Raw genomic sequence first — 20,300 nt, 5'->3', positions numbered from 1 at the left:
TCATTCGACATTTTGATTTTTAGGGTGAATTTAGGATGAGCCCTTAGCACGAAGCAGCATGTGCTGGGTGCTCGCTTCCCTCTGCTGTTGCCACTGAAACTGCTAGTAATAACAAATCCTTCAGGACATCAATAGAGTCCCTGTGTTGAATAATCACAGACTATCAGGCATGAGATTTCCAGCAGCAGCAGCAGCAATAGCAGCAACTCCGTTGCCTGTGACATCACTCCTGAAGCTCAAGCCCCACTCTAGGCTGCCTTCATTAGTCAGTGTGTTGGTCAGCCTGCTTTTTCAGATCTACTGACTGTCATACGCGGGAGCAGCTTCTTTGCAGAGGGAGGACTTTAGAAATCGGAGAGCTGGTGGGAAAGACAAGAGGAATCAAGAGAGGAAGAGTGTCGAGCAGCTCCAGAGAACGAAACAGCCACCCTTTGCAAAATGAAATTCATTTTGACTCAGTATTTGCTAATCCTTTTGCCTGTTCTGGTTCTCAGCACCAGGTGAGTACCCAGCTGTTTCTGACTTGGAACGGAGGTTTGAGAAGCGGTTAAGGTGATTTTTTTAAAAAAACAGGCTTTTTGTTCCAGCTTTTTCCTGCTTTGGAAGTTCAGACAGCATCTTCCGTTGTGCAGATACTAGGGTAGCTTTTGTGTTCCTTCTCCTCCTTTTCACAATGCCTCTCTCTGTCTCTCTCATACATACACTGAGAGAGAAAGAGAAGAGAAACAGTGCTTAAGAGACTTTGATTCTGGGTCATTTGCTAGTTAGTCAAGTCCATTCATCTTCTTAGTCAATACGAGGAAAACTCCAAGCTCTGCAGTGACCCAATGCATTTGTGATTAAGCAAAACAGTTTCACATGTCAATAAGTGCTCATCCAGCACTAGTAATTTTTTATGTCCTCCAATGGGAAAAAAAACCCGACACCAGAAAAATAGGAAATATACTTGGCTTTGTTATACCTTGCATTTGATTTCAAAACAAAACCTTAAAGCATGGAAGGGTTTTATTTCACTGGGAGTTTTGCAATAGAAAAAAAAATGTCTTGTTGGTGTTATGTTTGTATTTGTGAAGTGTTATGTTTGTGTTTGTATTTGTATTTGTAAGGGTGAGGTGACATTGGGATGCTACCAAGATTATTTAAAAAGTTCCATTAATACAGAAAAAAGCATGCAGAATACCCTTTTAGCAATGAAAGAGAAAAGATGATAAAATGTAGGATTTGCAGTTGTGGATGTGCATGTGATCTTTATTCTGGAGTATGAGAATCAGATTATATACACACATATACACATTCTGTCCTGCAAGTGAAATTTGATGTAGAGTCACCGAGCACACAGATAGAAAGTTAATGCTGTGTGCAAGGTATGATCTGAACAAATCATTTCTTCATCAGCCTTACTATCAGTGTGTGTTTTTTCAATTTTCTGAAGCCTATAAATGAGAGAGTGGCAGTCTTTTGCTTTGTTGCTTATTAAGTACCTGGTAAACTTCTAAGTCTCTGGGAAATGCAATAAACAGTCTGCAGAGAGCTATGCCTATCCTGAGAGAAATGCTTCAAGGCTTTTCTGCCAAGTTATGTTTTCTAGCAATATTTCTTTACAGTGGATTTGGAAAAGCTTTTTCTATTTAGAGTTCTAAGTGTTTAGTCACTGAAGCAAGATTACTTACTAAACTGTTGGGTTTTTAAAGATTATCCACCTATAGAAGGACTCCTGTCAAGTACAAGTGAAACCAAGAAGAAAGAATTCAAGGAGTCATATAAGTCACCACAAATAACCAGATAATAAAACATAGCAGGACTAATTACTCAACTGTCTATATTTTGGAGGGGAAACTGGTATATTTTCTCCTGCTTAATCAGTCATGAACCATTGTAATAATTATGTGTCTTGACAGACTGTGTAGATCCCTTTGGAACTTGGTACTGTGAGTTGCCTATTATCTGACGATCCACTTCGATTTTGGAAATATTCTTAATATGAATCTCTGTATCAAGCTGTGTGAGTAATCTAGAGTAGTTTTAAATTTTAGGTATTTCTCCAAATGATACTAGAGCTAAATTCCAGCTGAAGAAATAGATGGTCCAGCAAATCACCGGGAGATGAATGAACTTTTGAGTGAAGTTCTTTTAGCCTTGCCAATTTATCTCCTTTATGTACTGTGTAGAAAATGAACATAATTGTTTGCCTTTCCCCAGAATTTTTTTTAGAAGAAAACTTGAAGAGACTTGGTGGAAGGACATTTGATCAAAAGATCAGCTTTAATTTAAGATCTTCTCTAGTAAACTTTGAAAGGCTATCGCCCAAAGAAATGTTTCTTGCCAGTATGATATATAAAAGCTGCAAAATTGCAAATAATCACCTCCCTTTTCTTCTGGGGGGGGGGTTAAAAGCTAGAATTACAATAAAACTGGAAAAATAGACTTTCATAGATACTCCCGTACAAACTTCTTCTGACAACTTTCAGAAATAAAGTTGCTTTGCATGAATTCATCAGAAACAGTTTTTCTGATGTTGAAAATAGAGTACTACATACGGATTCAGTCTTTAAAAATGACTTCTTGGAACTTCTTTAGCTCTTTGAGGAATGCCAATTAAGTGGTTTTAAATGGAACATTTGGCAATAGAAACCAAATAGAAAGTGGTGTTTTAAAGAAATAGGTTACATTCCAGTAGGAATAAAAATGTAAAGGATTTGAGATAATGCAATCAATTTTTTTGTTGAATGTTTCTTCCATTAAACAGGTCCAATAAATCACATATTAGGACCCAGTAACAATAATCTCCATATTTAGGAGAGTTCTTCTTATAGGAAGACAACAGTTTGTTGTAAAGTGTGTTTGAAGGTATCTGCTTAAGTAGATAAAAAGTCTTGTTTATTGCTTCATTGCAATGACCTTACTTTAGGAAATGTGGACTGTGGGAGATGTAGACTTTTACCTTGAAGAGATTACTGAAATCAGTTACCTTTCTCCTATCATTTATTCTAGAAGAATGTCATTTAGTTTTCAACATCTCAGATTGTTCCTTCCCAGCATATGGCTAATGTTTAGGCAATTGCCATACAGAGAAGATTTCAAAGAACAGTTGCTGTACTGAAGATGGGACTCTTTTATCCTGCTGTGTGAAAATGCTTAGCTCAGGCATAGTTGCTCTGTAAGCAGGAAAAAGAAATATAACAAGTATTTTGCTGTCAACTTATCATGTAAAAATTTGCAGAAAAAAATTCTGTAAGTAGTTCCATGGTTTAGCCAAGCAAAGTATGGGAACTGTGTTTCCTGACTGCCTAGACTTTGGCAGTGAGGGCACTGATGGAGGCATTGACTTTTCTTATATGGGGCACTTTGGGTATTATATGGTTGACCTAGGAAATAATATTTTAATTAAAAAAACACCTGAAAACCTTTGAGGATTAAACTGTCTCCCTAACTCCATTTTTGACTATTCTAACTCTATTTCTGACTCCATTTCTGACTAGTCATATCACATAGCAATTTTACCCATGACCATGAGCTAAATGTGCCATGGCAACACCTAAGTAAATGTAAAAACAAAAACTCCTTGCTGTTATGGATTAATACACTCAAGAAGTAATACAAGAAACAAGTATGGTATTACAACTCAATCCCCTGACTACTTATTGCAAGCTATATCAGCTAATATGCTGCCTTTTCGGGGGAAAAGGGCGGCATACAAATGAAATAAACATTCAAACATTCAAACATAAAGATGCTTTAAAAACAGCAATGCACCAAGAATGGAAAGGTGATGGTTGAACTTTAAGACTGAGCTAGTTCACATCTGTCCTTCAGATAGCTTAAATCTTCAAATATAATAAGTTAGCATCTTGAACTGTAATTACCATTATATTTCAAAGGTACTAAGATGTACTAACTGAAGTTTCAACCTGATTTTAAGAATTGTTCCATGCAATTTATATTACAGTAATTCAACTGAGCTATGTTAAATTAAAACAAAAAGTTACAGCTAAATCTGATCATGCCAGGAAAAGTATTCAGCTGACTCATCAACAAAAACTTTTTAATGCCTATATATTTTCATTGAAAAGTTGAGTCCAGCAATGTCCCAGGTTATAAACCTGATTTTTTTAATGGGATGAAGCGCTATCCTTAGTGAGTTGAAATTCAACTACAGTATTGGCTGGACTCATATCAATGGTATTTCTGTTTCATCCAAATTTGTTTTTAGTTTGTCTAGTTTTATCTAGTTCGCCATCCATGTAGAACCTCCTCAGACTTCTCAGAATATGGTAGAAGGAAAATGCATACCTGATAAGAATAAAAATACCCTTAAAAGCACCTTTCCAATTTCCCAATGATTCTTGAAGAGATTGAAAAGCGTAGGCGAGGTAATGTACTCCGGGGGACAGCTTAAATCAAATAATTAACACAGAAATAATACAGAAACTTCAGGTAATAATAGGAAGATACTTTTATGGAAGATAGCATGGAAGTGAGTAAGATAGGTAGAATCACTTTTACCTACAGAAATGGAAAATGAATCAGCCATTATGGTAACATCTAAATTACACAGAATTGGACCTGATGAGTACATCAATGAGAAACAATCAGAAAATCCCAAAGCCATGGCCTAATCCGGGAAGTTGAACAAAATATCTTTGAAAAAGACCAGAACACTTTTTATTTCAGAGAAATTCTAGAAGTCAGTAGTAGTTGAGCTTGTCATTGACAATGGAGTGAACTTTGATAAAGGAGTGAACGTCAGCATTTCTATCAGAAACCATCATCCTTATCCATAAATCAAAACATGTTCTGCTTAATCAATTAAGGATACATATCAACTGGGAAGACCCTTAATAAAAATTGTTGCCAAGACATATTGCATAGAATATCACGAACAGCGTTATCATCAGTTTTCTTTGGATGCCAAATAAATACTAGAAATTTCTGTATTTGTCTAATGGAAGGGCAGCAAGATGGAGTTAGTGAACAGAACATCTTGACAGGGTCTCATGATAGACTATAATGATTCTGTGTACCTCCCCTTGAACTTTGACTACTCATGAATACTTCTAATGATATTCTTCTCACTACTTTCCTGTAATAGATATAAAATCAAATATGATAGCACTGAAGATTCTCTATTATTGATGAATCTTACATTAGCTAGCAGCGTGAGTATCAAGTTTTATAGGACTGAAATGAGAATATATAGCCACACAAGCACAACTGAAGATCACAGTAAGAGGAAACAGCAGTCCATAAATCACTTAAGACTTCGTACTTTAATTGCATCTGCCCTGTTAGATTAGTTTATTGGGGTGGGTGGGGATAGTTTAGAAATAATGGAATGCAGTTACTGCTGCTCTATTGAAAAGTCACAATCTGTTCTGTGAGTTGAATTGATATGAACATTATATCTGAACACTTAAAGTGGTATTATGTGCAATAGGAAGCACAGTATAATAGAAAGGATTTGACTCATATTTAATTGAATCAGAGGAGTAAATTACTATATTCAGTACTCTGCAGAACCTAGTGTGTATTTATTCAACTCGGTACATTCTTATTCAAAACTAATTTATTTACATGGACAAACAGTGCTCCAATAGTTTACTAGTCTAATGTGTTAATCTTTTGAAAAAGTTAGTAAGTGCTGGCATCTGTATTTCAAAAAAAAAAGTATCTGTTTCTTAATGTTATTGATATTTTTTCTGAATACCATGGTATTGTCATTTGCTTTGATTATGTATTATGAAAACTGATACTCAGTATAATTCAAATCTTAATGGACAGATTAGCATTTGTGTTTCTTTTAAATATTAATAGATACTGGAAATTTGTCACTACTATTAAAGCACTATGTGATGGACCGAAGTGTTCCTTTCACAAATCCAATGCTACTTTCATTTCTGAAAGGGATAATTTAGTGGAATGTGGGAAAGACCTTGGGAGATGGGGCAAAGATATTCTGCCTAGGTCAGATGATGGCATAACCCACAACTGCATAGTAGACAGAACAAGAGATTCAGAAGAAACCCTCCCTAATTTCTTGGTCTGTAAAGGTAATGGCAGAATTGTATTTTCAGACATGCAAGGATCTCTTAATGTAACTTTACGATAAAGTAGAATTTATCTGGTCATGTTTTCTATCTGGTCTACCTGATAAGGCTGACAGATTAGAATCCAGTAGAAGCTATTTCTGCATGCTGCCTCTTGCTCTCTGTAGATCTCCACATGATTTCTGAGGGTTTTCCAGAAATCTGGAGGAGCAGTTTTTGAAGGGTATGTATCATATATTGTATAAGAAGCAACAAAAGGAAATGTTGACATGACCAACGTTTCATACTACAGGTTTTATTAGCAGGAATGATTTGTAAATGAAATTTTGTTCAAGGGAACTTCTATTCTGGTCATAATATAATATATATAAATTACATAAGATTATGGGGCTCTGCTGAAAATTTTCCACTTCTATTTTTTGACCAAAATGTACTAATTGATGTACTAAGGCTTCTCATTCTCATACTTTCAACAGTTTGCCTTTGTTTTAACCCTGTTTCCCTTGACCATTGTTTCTTCTTTCCTTTGTAAAGATGTAAAAGACCAAGATAATAATATATTCAACAAGATTTCTTAACACATTAGTCATCAAATGTTCTGACATATTTTGAGCATCTATAATCTTCTATGGAGAAAACTATTTAACATCTACTCAGTAATATAACAGTTACAAGCACTAGACTGTTATTCAGTGTCTAGCAAAGCTATGGCTAAATAGTTCAAGAAAAATAATCTGACATATCTATGGATTGATGGAATTTACCATCTATATCAACATTTTTGCTAATGGTACAAACTTACTGTGCATAATATAGATTTTGGGAGGTACTGTCAAGACCAAACATGATAATTAGTTTTGGCTTCCTTCCAAAAGAAATTTGTTCTGATAATACATAACCAGGGAAGATGGTGGAGAACCTCTTCAAATACATTACTATTCCTATCATTAACTCTGTATATTGTATTGATCCAACCTGGTCTCATGTTTAGTTATTGACGTAAGGAAACTCTATACTTAACTGCACTTGAACATCTGTAGATGAGTCAGGCTGAATTATAAATATAGAAAAGAAACATAATTTGTATGTGGCTGTATAAAATTTAATAAACTGATGTAAATATAAGGCAGGATCAAGCTCTGTGTATTATTTCCGATGGAGTTTAAGCATAGAATTTTGGTCTGGATTAATGCTGAGATGAAAGATATCATCCAGTTATGTATGGACAGTTTGGATGTATTTTTATTCATGTATAATTAACCTTTGAGCAAAAGGTCTAGGGCCTTTGGTGGATGATGACGTCTAGCTTTAAAACAAGGATTTTCTTAATTTGTTAGATTAAGCAGTCTAATCCTTCTGAAATTCCAGGCAATGTTCAGTACAACATCCAGCAATGCTCTGAGATGTATAGTTTCTCAGATAATGAGCCTATAATATTGTATATTGTGATTCATTTGCAGTTCTAGTGAATTCTTGCTGGTGGGAGAGAAGGAGAGAGAAAAGATAGCTGCTTGGATGAATTACTCATAATACATTTCATCTAATATATGTGGCTGTTCAGCTCACAGTTTGGATATATTATGAAAAATATTGATCTGTCATTTTCAGAGCTTCATGATCTTGTTTAGCTCCTTTTTCCAAAATCAATCAAGCTCATCTAGGTGCATATTTGCCTATTACAGCAAACAGTCTATATAAGCAGACTAATCAAATTGGTATCTTTTATATTAAATATATATCTATCTGTACATGTCTATCCTTCTATCTATCTATCTATCTATCTATCTATCTATCTATCTATCTATCTATCTATCCATCCATCCATCCATCCATCCATCCATCCATCACCTCAGATTTTAAGTGACAGATTGTCATATCTAAATAAAAGAAAACTAACTTTCTTCTCAAAAGCCAACACAATTCTAGGCTGCATAAACAGAGGAATAATACCACTTTATAATGCCTTGGTAAGGCCACACTTGGAATACTGCATCCAGTATTGGTTGCCACAAGGTACAAAAGTAGTTGAGACTATAGAAAATATGCAGAGAAGAGCAACAAAAGTGATTAGAGGATTGGAGGCTAAAACATATAAGGAACGGTTGCTGGAATTCAGTATGTCTAGTTTAAGAAGAACTAGGGGTGACATGACAGCAGTGTTCCAATATCTAAAGGGCTGTCCCAAAGAAGAGGGAGCCAAGCTATTCTCCAAAGCACCTGAGGGCCGGATGAGAAGCAATGGATGGAAACTAATCAAGGAGAGAAGCAACCTAGAACTAAGAAGAAATTTCTTGACAGTTAGAACAATTAATCAGTGGAACAACTTGCCTCCAGAAGTTGTGAATGCTCCAACACTGGAAGCATTTAAGAAGAGGTTGGATAACCATTTGCTTGAAATGGTATAGGATTTCCTGCCTAATTCTATTCCTATTCCTGTTCCTATTCCCATTCCCATTCCCATTCCCATTCTCAATCCTATTCCTATTCCCATTCTTATTCCTATTCTTATTCCTATTCTTATTCCTATTCTATTCTCATTGTCAGAACATTTCTCCTTATTTCTAGGTTGAATCTCTCCTTGATCAGTTTCCATCCATTATTCCTTGTCTGACCTTCAGGTGCCTTGGAAAATAGCTTAACCTCTGCTCTCTGTGGCAGCCCCTTAAATATGGAAACACTGCTATCATGTTTCCCCTGTCCTTCTCTTCACTCGACTAGCCAGGCCTAGTTCCTATAACCATTCTTCATATGTTTTAGTCTCCAAAGTATATTAGAGTTTCAACAACAACAAAAAACATTTGGGGGTGTTTTGTTTAGTGCTATGGTACAGAACAACCAGGTTTCATTCTTATTGAAGGATGAATTGTGCCTGAACATTTCATTCATCCTAACCTTTTAACACATTGGAAAAGTCACAATCATTTGTGATCTTCCTATGCTAATCAATGGGCAGTATAGAACTGGATTTCCACATTTTATTTATATTCTAGCTCCAAATGAATCATGCAGTGGCTGATTAGTTTCAAATGAAAATAGGCTGTTTTCCAAAACAACAAACTGAGGCTCAAATCAAATTATTTAATAAGGAGTAGTCTTTGATTATTTTAAAAAAAATTACATCAAAGGGTTGGTTGTGTTAGTTTAATGAGTTATCTAATAGTGAATTGGCAGAATATTAAAATGAATTAAACATTTAATGCATTTTTAAAACACCGTTATTATTTTTTATTAAAAATGTTGTGTTATGTAAATAAAAAGTTTCACCAGCTCCATTTTAATTTGATAGAAGTGTCTTCAAAATAGCAGTCAAGATGGCCACCTTTAAGATCAACAGAGATGCTTTGATGTTAATCTGTTATTTTCAAAGAAAGAAGTGCAGAAGTTGAGGTGAAGGATCTTTTACATGCTGTTTTCTTTTTTAAAAGGAAAATGGTTACAGTGTTGCTTTTAATAAAAAGAATAAAATTTGCCTATATATGCCTCACACAAATGATTGTGGTTTGGAATGCCTGATCATCTATGATCAGAAAGAGCTGGTGTTCTTCTTACATGACTCTTCCTTCTCTTTCTTCTGCCTATCCTTATTCTTTATGGAGCAATTGTACTGTTTTTCACAATGTCTAAGTTTCTGTTCAGGTCTAGAGTGCTAAATTGCATGTCAAATATTTTAAACTCAATAATAGGGCTGAAAGGGATCTTGGAACTCTTCTAGTTCTACTCCCTGCTCAGGCAGGAAACCCTATACCATTTCAGAAAAATGGTTGTCTAATCTCTTCCTTAAAACTTCCAGTGTTGGAGAATTCACAACCTCTGAAAGCAAGTTGTTCCACTGATTAATTGTTCTAACTGTCAGGCAATTGTTCCTTAGTTTTCTAGATTGCTTCTCTCCTTGATTAGTTTCCATCCATTGCTTCTTGCCCCACCTTCAAGTGCTTCGGAGAGTAGCTTGACTCCCTCTTCTTTGTGGCAACCCCTAAGATATTGGAACACTACTATCATCTCACTCCTAGTCCTTCTTTTGATTAAATTAAACATACCCAATTCCAGCAACCATTCGTTTTATGTTTTAGCCTACAATCTCCTAACCATCTCAGCATCTTTTACATTGTGGCAACCAATACTGGATGCAGTATTCCAAGTGTGGTCTTACCAAGGTATTATAAAGTGGTATTAACACTTCATGTGATCTTGATCTTCTAATTAATACAGCTTAATACTTGTTGTGGTCCAACAGCGGCTGAGCTGTTGGTGGAATATGACAGCAATGAACACTATGGGACCGCCCTGGAGGCTGAGGAAGACTCTGGGGGGTATTCGGAGTCAGAGCAGGGACTAGAGAGGCTTGTTGGCCACCAGGTGGTGTCTGAGTCATGGAGCAGTGAGGAAGAATAGAGGGAGGCTGTCCCTGATGTACGTATTTGTAGGGCTGCAAGGAGGAGGGAGCAGCTTTGGAAAAAGGATCACAGAAGGAAATAGGAACAGGTGGCTTCTGATTGACCCCTCCCAGAGAGCTTATAGGTGGGGCGACGGGAGGGGAATTTTGCAGGAAACAACAATTTACTGATCCAGCCGTAGAGAAAGATTGGGAGAATTTCGTGAGTTTAAGCCTTGTTTCATAGAGATAGCTTTCTGGGCTCTCAGCCAAGGGGTTGCTTATCTCCCTCCTTAGTTGTGGCAGACAGCCAAGTCTGTGTCCGTATATATTGTAGAGGCTTGGGACAGAACAGTACTGTGTTGGCTTTTTTTGACAGCTGCAGCACACTACTGGGTCATATTTAAGTGATTGTCCACTATGACTCCAAGATCCCTCTGTTATTACTATTGAGCAAGGTACTATATTATACTCACAATTTCTGAAGTCAAGCTATTCCACTGGTTAATTGTTAATTTAACAATTAACATTGCTATTCATTAATAACAATTTTAATACAATTTAAAATTTAAAAATGCAATTAAAATGTAACAATTAAAATTGGTTACTTTGGAAAACCCTAATTGGATATTTGGTGACTTTTGGTTCCATTTCATCTCAGATGCCTCAGAATCAGTCCACATTGTTCTAATTTAGCTGGAGATTTAGATGTAGGTGAAGCAGCAACATACTTATTTTGTCCTTCACTGAACTGGCCAGAAGCAAAACAAGAATGACACCCTTAAAAATGAATAAATGTGTGCTTATTATTTCCAGCAATTAAAATTGGCAGAATTCAAATGAAGTTGCTAGGGTTTAGATAGTTAAAGCATTACTCCCCCGCCCCTAAAATTGATTAGATGCATAAAATTGTTTTTAACACCCAGCAACAAAATGAAATAAGTAGGCTTCTGTAAGTTATGGAGATGTTTTATGATTTCAGAAACATAGTATTCTTTTTTCTAATATTTTTTTAATTCTTCCTTTATTACTTTTATAAATAATTCAAGGGGTGAAAATATCTAATGCAACTTCTTCCTCCTCTTTTACCCCAACAATCACCACATGAGATGAGTTGGGCTGAGGGAGAATGATTGACACAAGGTCATCTACTTGGCTTTCATGGTTAAGACAGAACTTAAACTTATCATCTCTTGGCTTCTAGCCTGACACTCTAATCATTAGATCAAATTGGCTCATTAAAATTCCTTCTACCTCTCTAACCTCCCTCTCCCCAAACTTTCTTGGTATCTCATATGTGTTCTCAACTTTACATTAATTACAAAGAGTGCTGCACCTTGATTGTATTCAGATAGTATTTTTTTTACTAACCCCACCCCAAAAAAGAACCTCTCAAAGCTATGAAATATTATCATGAGAATGAATTTCCATTTTAAGTTTGACACATGCAGGTAGGTCTATTAATGATGTCTAAATACATACAGTACTTTATGAAATCTTTTTTCTTAGCTCTTATGGCTGCTTCAAAGTTGTTTCTGATTATATCCACATATATGGGCATGAATGCACTTTGATAGTCAAGGCTTTAACCAAGGCTCATCCTATATCTATATAAGTTCCAAGGTTTAAGTCCTAGTCCTCTTCTTCCCTTAAAAATTTAAGCTGCTGTGTTTCCTAATCCCCCCAAATCTGTGCCACCTTTCTAAAACACCTACTGTGATAATTGAAATTATCTGTTTCATCACTTTCAACCATCATATCAATTTACAAAGATGCTGTGCATGTAGATACAGTTAGGAACATCTTTGAAAGCACTTGCCCAAGCCTAGAAAAAGCTTCAGTGATGTCAAGTTGTATGTACTGTCACTGCAAAACATCTGTTTATACAACTCATCTATCGAAGGGTGTCTCTTATCCAAGATAGTTGTGTTTTTTCACATATCTTATAGGAAACAAGAGAACAACAAAGGAGATGTATTGTATTCATAGATGGTTTTGAAGTTTCTCCAAAACTCACAAGATTTAGAAGCAGCCTGGATTACATGAGTCCTTAGTTTAATGCCCCTGGGTTCTTATTGCTTTAAAGAAAGCTATTAAGAGAAGGACCATGCTGATTTACAATAGCTTCTGAAATGGTAAGACCCATTCCATACATCTGTCTGTATAATATTTAACTCTATTTTTATATAATTTTATGATCAAACTAAGAGAAGGGGTTGATTTTTAATCGGGAGTCTTGTTTCTGAAGTCGGCAGAGTTCTGTATTGTATTTTCTTTCATACAAATTGTAAATTAACTACTCCTACCATGAGTTTTAAAGTTTTCTGGTTAACTTTCAATATATTTGAGTATCCTTGAAATTGCTGTTTCTTTCAATAATTAGTAACTTTTTCTATGTTGTATTTTTGGTATTTTCTATTTACATAAATCAATATTCAAAACCCATTCTAAAATGCATGCCAGAGGTCAAGAAGCTATTATATTTCAAATAACTCTAAATAAAACAATTGAACAATGGGTTGCACTCAATCTCTCAGCCCAAATGGCTTTGGATCACTTTTCAACGCCCTGTGAAAGTTCAACAGGGTTGAGGCCATCCAGATCTAAGTGGGATTGTTGTCCTACATATTGGCAGAGTGACAAAACAGTCACATAGATAGGAACTAGAGGATGCAAACTGTGCTGGTTTTGGTATAATTAGAAGAGATAAATGTTCACGCTTCAAGAGTAATTCTATACTAACTAATAATAGGAAGTTTGGGAAGAAGCAGGATTTTTTTTCTCAGCATAGCAGAATTACAGCCTGCATTAGTTGTATCATTGATTTAAATGAAATAGGCAGTCAACCTGGATAAAACTAGTATGGTTTTAAATGAAGAAAGCAATATGTAGTTACCTATTAAGCAACATTCCTGAAGAGTAATAAACCAGCAATGTCTCGTGTGGAGTTGACTAATGGGGGCATAAGGGAAATATGATATTTTATTGCACAAAGGACAGTTTATGCTAATTAAATAGATTATGGTAAAATTGTTTTAGATCTAAAATATTGGGTTATAGAAACTATTAAATTGAATAAGCATAGTTTGCTTGTTGAAAAGAATGGTTCTTTATTATTTTGCTAAATTAGATATCACTGGAAGCCCAAAGATGCCCACATTTTCATAATTGAAAAGCAAAGAAATAATAATACTGCTATAAGCTTGAATTATTTTTAAAGGCTATAATGGCTAATATACAGTAGAAAATTGTATATAGCCTTCTGTCATGGGATTTTTTGGCATTATTCTGATAGTTTTTAATTTTACTTAATTAGATACCTTAAAATAATGAATTTAATAGTCTTTCTGAAGCAACAATACCTCATCAGTGTTTAACTTGAGGTGGTTTTTTTTGTTTTAATAGACATAATTTGATTGAAACCTGGAGAGTTAGTTGTATGTAATGAAGGAAAACATTAAAAAAATAGTAAAAGGGGTATAGTGCTGAATGAAAAGATGATCCTGAAGCTGGAAGAATAGGAATAAGGTCACTCAAAAACTGAAAATATGATGGAACAATAAGTATGTGAAGCAGAATACTGAAAGTAAGTCAAAGAAATTTGAAATCGGACTATGAGAGGTCGAGAGTTGTATGCGACTGGGTATATTATTAGCAAAAAAAGCAACAGGTAAAAAATACTGCAGAAAATTTTGGACCACAGCCAACCAAAAGATTAAAAGGAGGGATAAATCAGACAAATTAATCTGTAAAACGGAATAGAAGGGTCGATGAGACTGCAAATATCCCTCTTAGCATTTTTCAAGTGATGCTACTCACCTGTGAAGAGGCTTCAGTTAAAAGCAGATTATACATATGTCTTGAGAGTAATTCCTGTTAATTCAGTCAGACTTTGTAACTATAGTGTTGCCTTCTAAGAATTAAAATAGATCCTTACTAATATCAAGTTGAGGAAAATATATTGACTGTCCATGTTATTGTTTTTATAATACTAATCCTTCAATCACCACACTTAAAATCTGCAGCAGTTAGGATTTAACAAAATATCACTCAAGAAATGTGGCATTTTGACCTTGATAAAGACAGCATTGCAGATTATTGTATTTTGTAGATTTTCACAGGTGTAGGTATGCTGGTCTTGTTGTACTCAGGTCTATTCCCGGGTAAGATTGAGATTGTCTTGGCAATGTTTCGGCGAGGTCTCACTCACCATCTTCAGGCTGGATTTTGGGCTTAAAGCGTGGTCGGAGCTGCCGTCTTTCTATAAATCTTGGTGGGTGGGTGTGAAGTGCTGGCTTTGTTTCAGTAAGTGGAATAATTGGTTTGTGGTTGTATCAAGATTGGTAGATTGGTGCTGATTGGTGCTGGCTGTGTGTCCATTGTTGTTTCATGTTGTAACGATCTGGTTGGTAGGTGGTCTCGTTTGTTGACTAGGGCTGGTTTCCAGATGTCTGATAGGTGGGAGGTATCATCACATTTATTCATGTTGTGCGGGTGTTTCTCTATTTTGATAGCTTCCATAATTATTCTCTTGTTGAAGTGTTCAGTTTTGGAGATTAACCTGGTTCCTTCAAAATTAATTTCATGTCCTGTAGCTTTAAGGTGCTGGAAAAGGGAGGAAGTTTTTTTCTTTTTTTCTTACTAGGTTCTTGTGTTCTGCGATATGTGCATTTATTTTCCTGTTCATTTGTCCTATGCATGTTGCAGGGCAGATTTTGCATGGTATTTCGTAGACTCCTTGGTTTTCTAGCTGGATTTTGTCTTTGGGGTTTCTTAAGATGTTGGCTATTTTTTGGTCAGTGTTGAAGGCTGTCTTGATATTGTGTTTGTGGAGAATTTTGCTGATTTTATCTGTGGTGCCTTTGATGTAAGGGAGGAGGGTGATGCCGTTGTCCTGTTCTGTGTCTCGGTTTTTGGGGGGAGTCTCCCTTTGGATTAGATTGGTAATTGTTTTTCTTTGGAATCCATTGGAGATTAATACATTTGTGAGAGTGTGTAATTCAGTTTTCAGGTGGTCTAGGCGTTTGGTTCTGGAGATGAGGGTCTTGGCTACAGAGTTGATTTATGCAGGGTGGTGATGGGATTGTGCATTTAAGTACCAGTTGGTGTATGTTTTTTTTCCAGGAGATGGTGTGTCCTAGGGAGCCATTGGGTTTTTTTGTAGATTAGGATGTCCAGAAAGGGAAGTTGGTTGTTTGCTTCTATTTCCATAGAGAATTGTATTTTGGGGTATAGGCTGTTGAGATGCATGAGGAAGTTGTTGTTTAGTCCTCGCTTTTACGAATGACAGTCCGGCAACAGCCATGCCTGATTGGCTCCGGCGCGCCATGGCTGAGCGCGGGCTGTCAAACACATGGCTGTTGGCCTCCCTATTTGACAGCTCCATATAAATAACTGTCAAGCAGGGAGGCCAATAGTGCGAATTTGACAGCCCACGCTCAGCCATTGCGCACCAGAGCCAATCAGGCGTGCTTGGCTGTTGCCGGGCTGTCATTCGTAAAAGCGAGGACTAAACAGTTGTGTGTCTCCATTCATGGAACAATTAAATTAACCAAGACTTGCAACTTGTTCCCATGAAATGGATTGCTTGTTATACCCATTAGATAATCCTAATCATGTAACACATCTGCACAAAATGTAGCAACCCAATTATGACTATGCTTACCCAGTCCTATGTATGTCTTGGCATATTCTCTACTTTACTGAAATCAACTTTATACTCACACTGTTCTCTTATTTGGCCTAATTTCAACATGATTGGAGGTTGAAACTAAAATAGCCAAATTATACCAATTAACTCTTATGACGTAGGTATGTGTGTGTGTACACATTAGGGCTACTCTTTGTTGATTTGGGAGAGAAAAATCTCTTTTCTAACTAGTGTTTGTAAGAAAAAAAGAACACTCAAAGCCATTATGTTAAATTCTCTTTATGATAAAGAATTTGTTCTGCTTTTTTTAAAAGCAGTTCTTATTCAAACTAATAAAAATGAATTTGCCTGAAAATCTCTTTTAAGCGGAAAGTGGATTGGTAAGAAATTGTTGAATATGAATTCTTGTATAAGTGCAAAATTTAGATGAGATGACCAAGAGATTTGTGAAATGTCCTTTTTTAAAATTTTACAGACATATCTCCGGTGTTTTGTGTTATGCTAGATTCTCCTGCTTCAGTCAAATCCCAGTCAAGGACATACAAAATTACATTTCTTATTGGGCTGTTTAAATAGCAAATTTATTACTAAAGCAGTGTCCTGACTTGCAAAATTGCTGGATACTTTTTCTTTCCACTCAAGAAATATAGCACAATCATCCACCCCATTCTTCTGCTTGTAATTTGGCTAAAGAATATCTAAAGTCCATTTGCATGCAGCTCTCATCTCCACACTCCAAGAAAGTGAATTCTGCAGCTATCTACCCCAATTGACAATTGTCTAATGGTGAGATCCAGTTTTAATATCTCAAGTAATCTCTTTCTTATATAAAACCCTTCAGTGTAATAAATAGATCTCCTTGTCCTTGTAGGAATCTGTAAGAATCAATACTCTTTGGTCTTTCCAAATTCCAACTTTTCTAGGTAGATATCCGATACAGAGATTTTCCAAGTGTGTTCTGTGGTTCTGTGAGAGACTATGGAGGAAAAAAGGAAGGAAGGAAAGAAAGATAAGGAAGGAAGGAAAGAAGGAAGAAGGAAAGGAAGGGGAAGACTTTTGATTGGGGTTAAATCTTAAATAAAAAACAGTCCAGGTTCTCCAGTTTGAAAAAGCATAAAACTTCCTGCTGCAAAACTCCCATTGGAGTGGAGTCATCCAGTTACAAGAGTGCTAAAATGCATCTGTACTGTGACAACAATATGTGAATTTGTTGTGTAGACCATCATCAGTAGAATTATTACTGCCTCATCCATTAGTCTTTTAAAATATCCTTTTGCAGCATTTTAATTATGGGCCTGTGACAGGTCACAGTGAAAAACTGCAGTAAGGTAGAGGAAAAAATGTGATTTGTAGCATACTGCCTCAAATAATATCCTACTATTCAGTAACCCCCATATATATATTATGCACTGAAGTACATAAGCAGCTGATGTTTAGTCTGTACAGTCTTCAGAGATTCAGTCTGTATCATTCCACTGAATAGACAAGCATTGTTTCTTGATTAGGTAAAAACTGTCCCTCTTACTGTTTCACAATTTGATTATATCATGGAAAAGTTACATCATTACAGGCATAGTTCTTGAAATAACAATATTTTTTTTTAAAAAAATCTAATTTTGAATGGAGCCAAAATAAACCTTTAGAAGAAGAGCTGTGTAAAGAATGCAAAACAATTCCTTGGTAACACACTGGAGTGCATATGCAACACCTTTTTTAGATTGTTAATGCAACCATATAATTAGCAAGGTAGAAAGGGCTGCATCACAGGTGCTGCCTTGCACTGAGTGCAGGTATTTTTTTTTTAATACTTTTCAAAAGCCAATGGAAGCTTTCCCTACTGTAATTTCTACTCCTCAATCTGAAATAATGCCCTGGAATTATTGGTAATATGCTGTTCTCACTTCAAGTTGCCTTCAGTGTCCCCCTGCTGGATTTCTCTAGAAGAAAACTTATACTACAAAAAAATTCACCTTGGTGATTTGCATTTACATGAAAGAAAAACAATAAAGCAAAACATTCTTTCTTATGCAGTTAAAGATATGCAGCAGGTGTCTTTCTGAAAGCTTCATAACTGTGCATATAAAATATGAATACAAAATTCCACCAAATTATTGAACAAGAGTTTGAAGGAATGGCCAAGGAAAATGTTTAAAAACTAGTGGATGGAGAATAAAGAATTATATTTAATAGTTTGTAGTTTCACAACGATACCTTGACTTCAACTGAGCAAAGGAAAGGCAAAACTTCTCTTAAAAATATAAAGCTAATAATGATTGGATTACTTATTATCTATCTGCATTGAAATACTCAGCTTAATGAGACAGAATTGAACATGCCTAAGATTAATAAATGAATGATAGAAATTGTTTTTATGGGTACCAATTGCAATAAGCTAACATAATCATCATCACCTGAAGGTTACTGTTTTAAGTTACTGTGGTTTCAGATAACATTTTAGACAATTATTTTTTTGATGTACAAAAGACATTAACATATCTCAAAAACAAAAGAGGAAGTGACATTAGAGAGGCATCCTTAATGTTTTATTTGATGTAAGTTGATTGCAGTTTTGGTTTATTGGATTGAAGTTGGTTAAAGTTATACTCAGTATTCATATAGCTATTCAGTTATAGCTACATGTTACCTAATGTTGGTTAGAAAAAATATTGATAGTTTAATTAGCCTGTTTATAGTACTGTTGAAGATGATAATATCTACTATGATTAATGAAGACACAATTATGTTGTGATGTTTGTAACCCCACTTCGTCTTCCGTGTACCTCCACATGCTTACTCTGGAGAACTATTGCTCCAACATCATGGAAGCATATAAATTAACTCTACATAACTGAAGATAGGCTTAAGGTAAAGTGATCTGATATTAAAGGGTTTTTTTCCCCCTGTATCCTTTGAGGTATGAAAATGTATTCCCTTATGTCAGTTCTGTTGCAGTAATAGTGTATTTTCTCCAATTATAGGTGCACATGTGTGTGTGTACATGTGTGAACATGAATGAATGTGTGCATGCATGGACATGTGCACACATGCACATACATATGCACACATGCACACACATGCACAGATGTGGTGCATATGTGCAGACATGCATGTGCAGGTGCTCACATGTGTGCAAGTGCAGCAGAGATTCGAAGACCAGCTAGCCAGCGGGAAGCAGGGCATCTTAATATCGGTAGCACGGCAAGAGGTATGATCTTTTTCTTTCATGAGCTTCTGTTTCATCGTTTTCAGGGTAACAGAAGCTCATGAAAGAAATGCCATGGAGATCTAACCTGGGCTGACAGCAGAGATGGTTCTTCATGCCACCTCTGACACGCATGCCATAGGTTCGCCATCATGGGTATAAGTTTAGAGTTTGGTTTAAAACTTATATTTATGTGGGTATTGTAGAGTTTTCCCTTTCCCACTGTTAAAATGTTTTATGTCCATTTTTAATAGATTAGCTTCTGGCAATGGATGGGTAACAAGGTGTGAATATAGCAAAATCTAGTTGAAGAAAAATGTGAATGTGAAAAAAATGAGATGACAGATGATGTTGAAACAGCTTTACTGTGATTGTTTCTTCCTCATAATACAGTAAAAATGAAATTTTTGCTTGCTATGCTAATAGTATGCCCTATATATACATAAAAAATCTTATATTTTGCTAATTTTTTAGATTTCAAGCTCAGCATTTCAGAAAAATGGCCCTAATTATGTTCCAAGAAGCAAGCCTAACAGAAATAGCAATTTTTTTAGCCTGTCACTCATGCTTTAAGACACCTAATTTTATTTTTACAGTACGGGAAAGGCAATAAATTTTGTTTTCATTATTATCTTCGTGTTGTTTTCCTGGCAAGGCTATAATACAAAAGTAGCCTGCCATTATCTTCCTGTTTCCTGCACCAATCAGGAACTAGTGCAGGAAACACTAATATTGCAGAATCACAAATCAGGATTTCAGAGAGGGGCAGGCACAGCTACACAGCTCTACATATTAATGATTCACCTGTGGAGGTGATTTATCAGCAACAAGTTTCTGGGTGTGCAGCAGTGGTGGGTTGCAAATCCCGTTCCAACCGGTTCATTTGGAAAGGGGCCGGCGGCGTCCTGATGCATTCAAGCGCCTGTGCGATGCTCCACAATGCTCCAGCTGCTCCGTGGAGCATCACACAGGCGCTGTATGCCATGCGCCTGCACAGAAGCCTTTAAACTCCGGTAAGAAGCTTGGGTGGGC

At 36.0% G+C, this 20,300-nt stretch overlaps 1 protein-coding gene across 1 annotated transcript in view; it reads left to right on the top strand.

Moving 5' to 3' along the window:
* The first annotated feature begins 294 nt into the window (after positions 1-294).
* LUZP2 (leucine zipper protein 2) overlaps positions 295-20,300 on the top strand; it is a 372,060-nt gene continuing 352,054 nt past the window's right edge. The window contains 1 exon segment of the mRNA XM_032227123.1: positions 295-500. Within this exon segment, the coding sequence (XP_032083014.1) occupies positions 439-500 (62 nt within the window). The 5' untranslated portion in view covers positions 295-438.

Source organism: Thamnophis elegans, chromosome 1 (assembly GCF_009769535.1).
Source record: "Thamnophis elegans isolate rThaEle1 chromosome 1, rThaEle1.pri, whole genome shotgun sequence".
NCBI classification, from domain to species: domain Eukaryota; kingdom Metazoa; phylum Chordata; class Lepidosauria; order Squamata; family Colubridae; genus Thamnophis; species Thamnophis elegans.
This window is presented reverse-complemented; position numbering and strand designations above follow the sequence as displayed.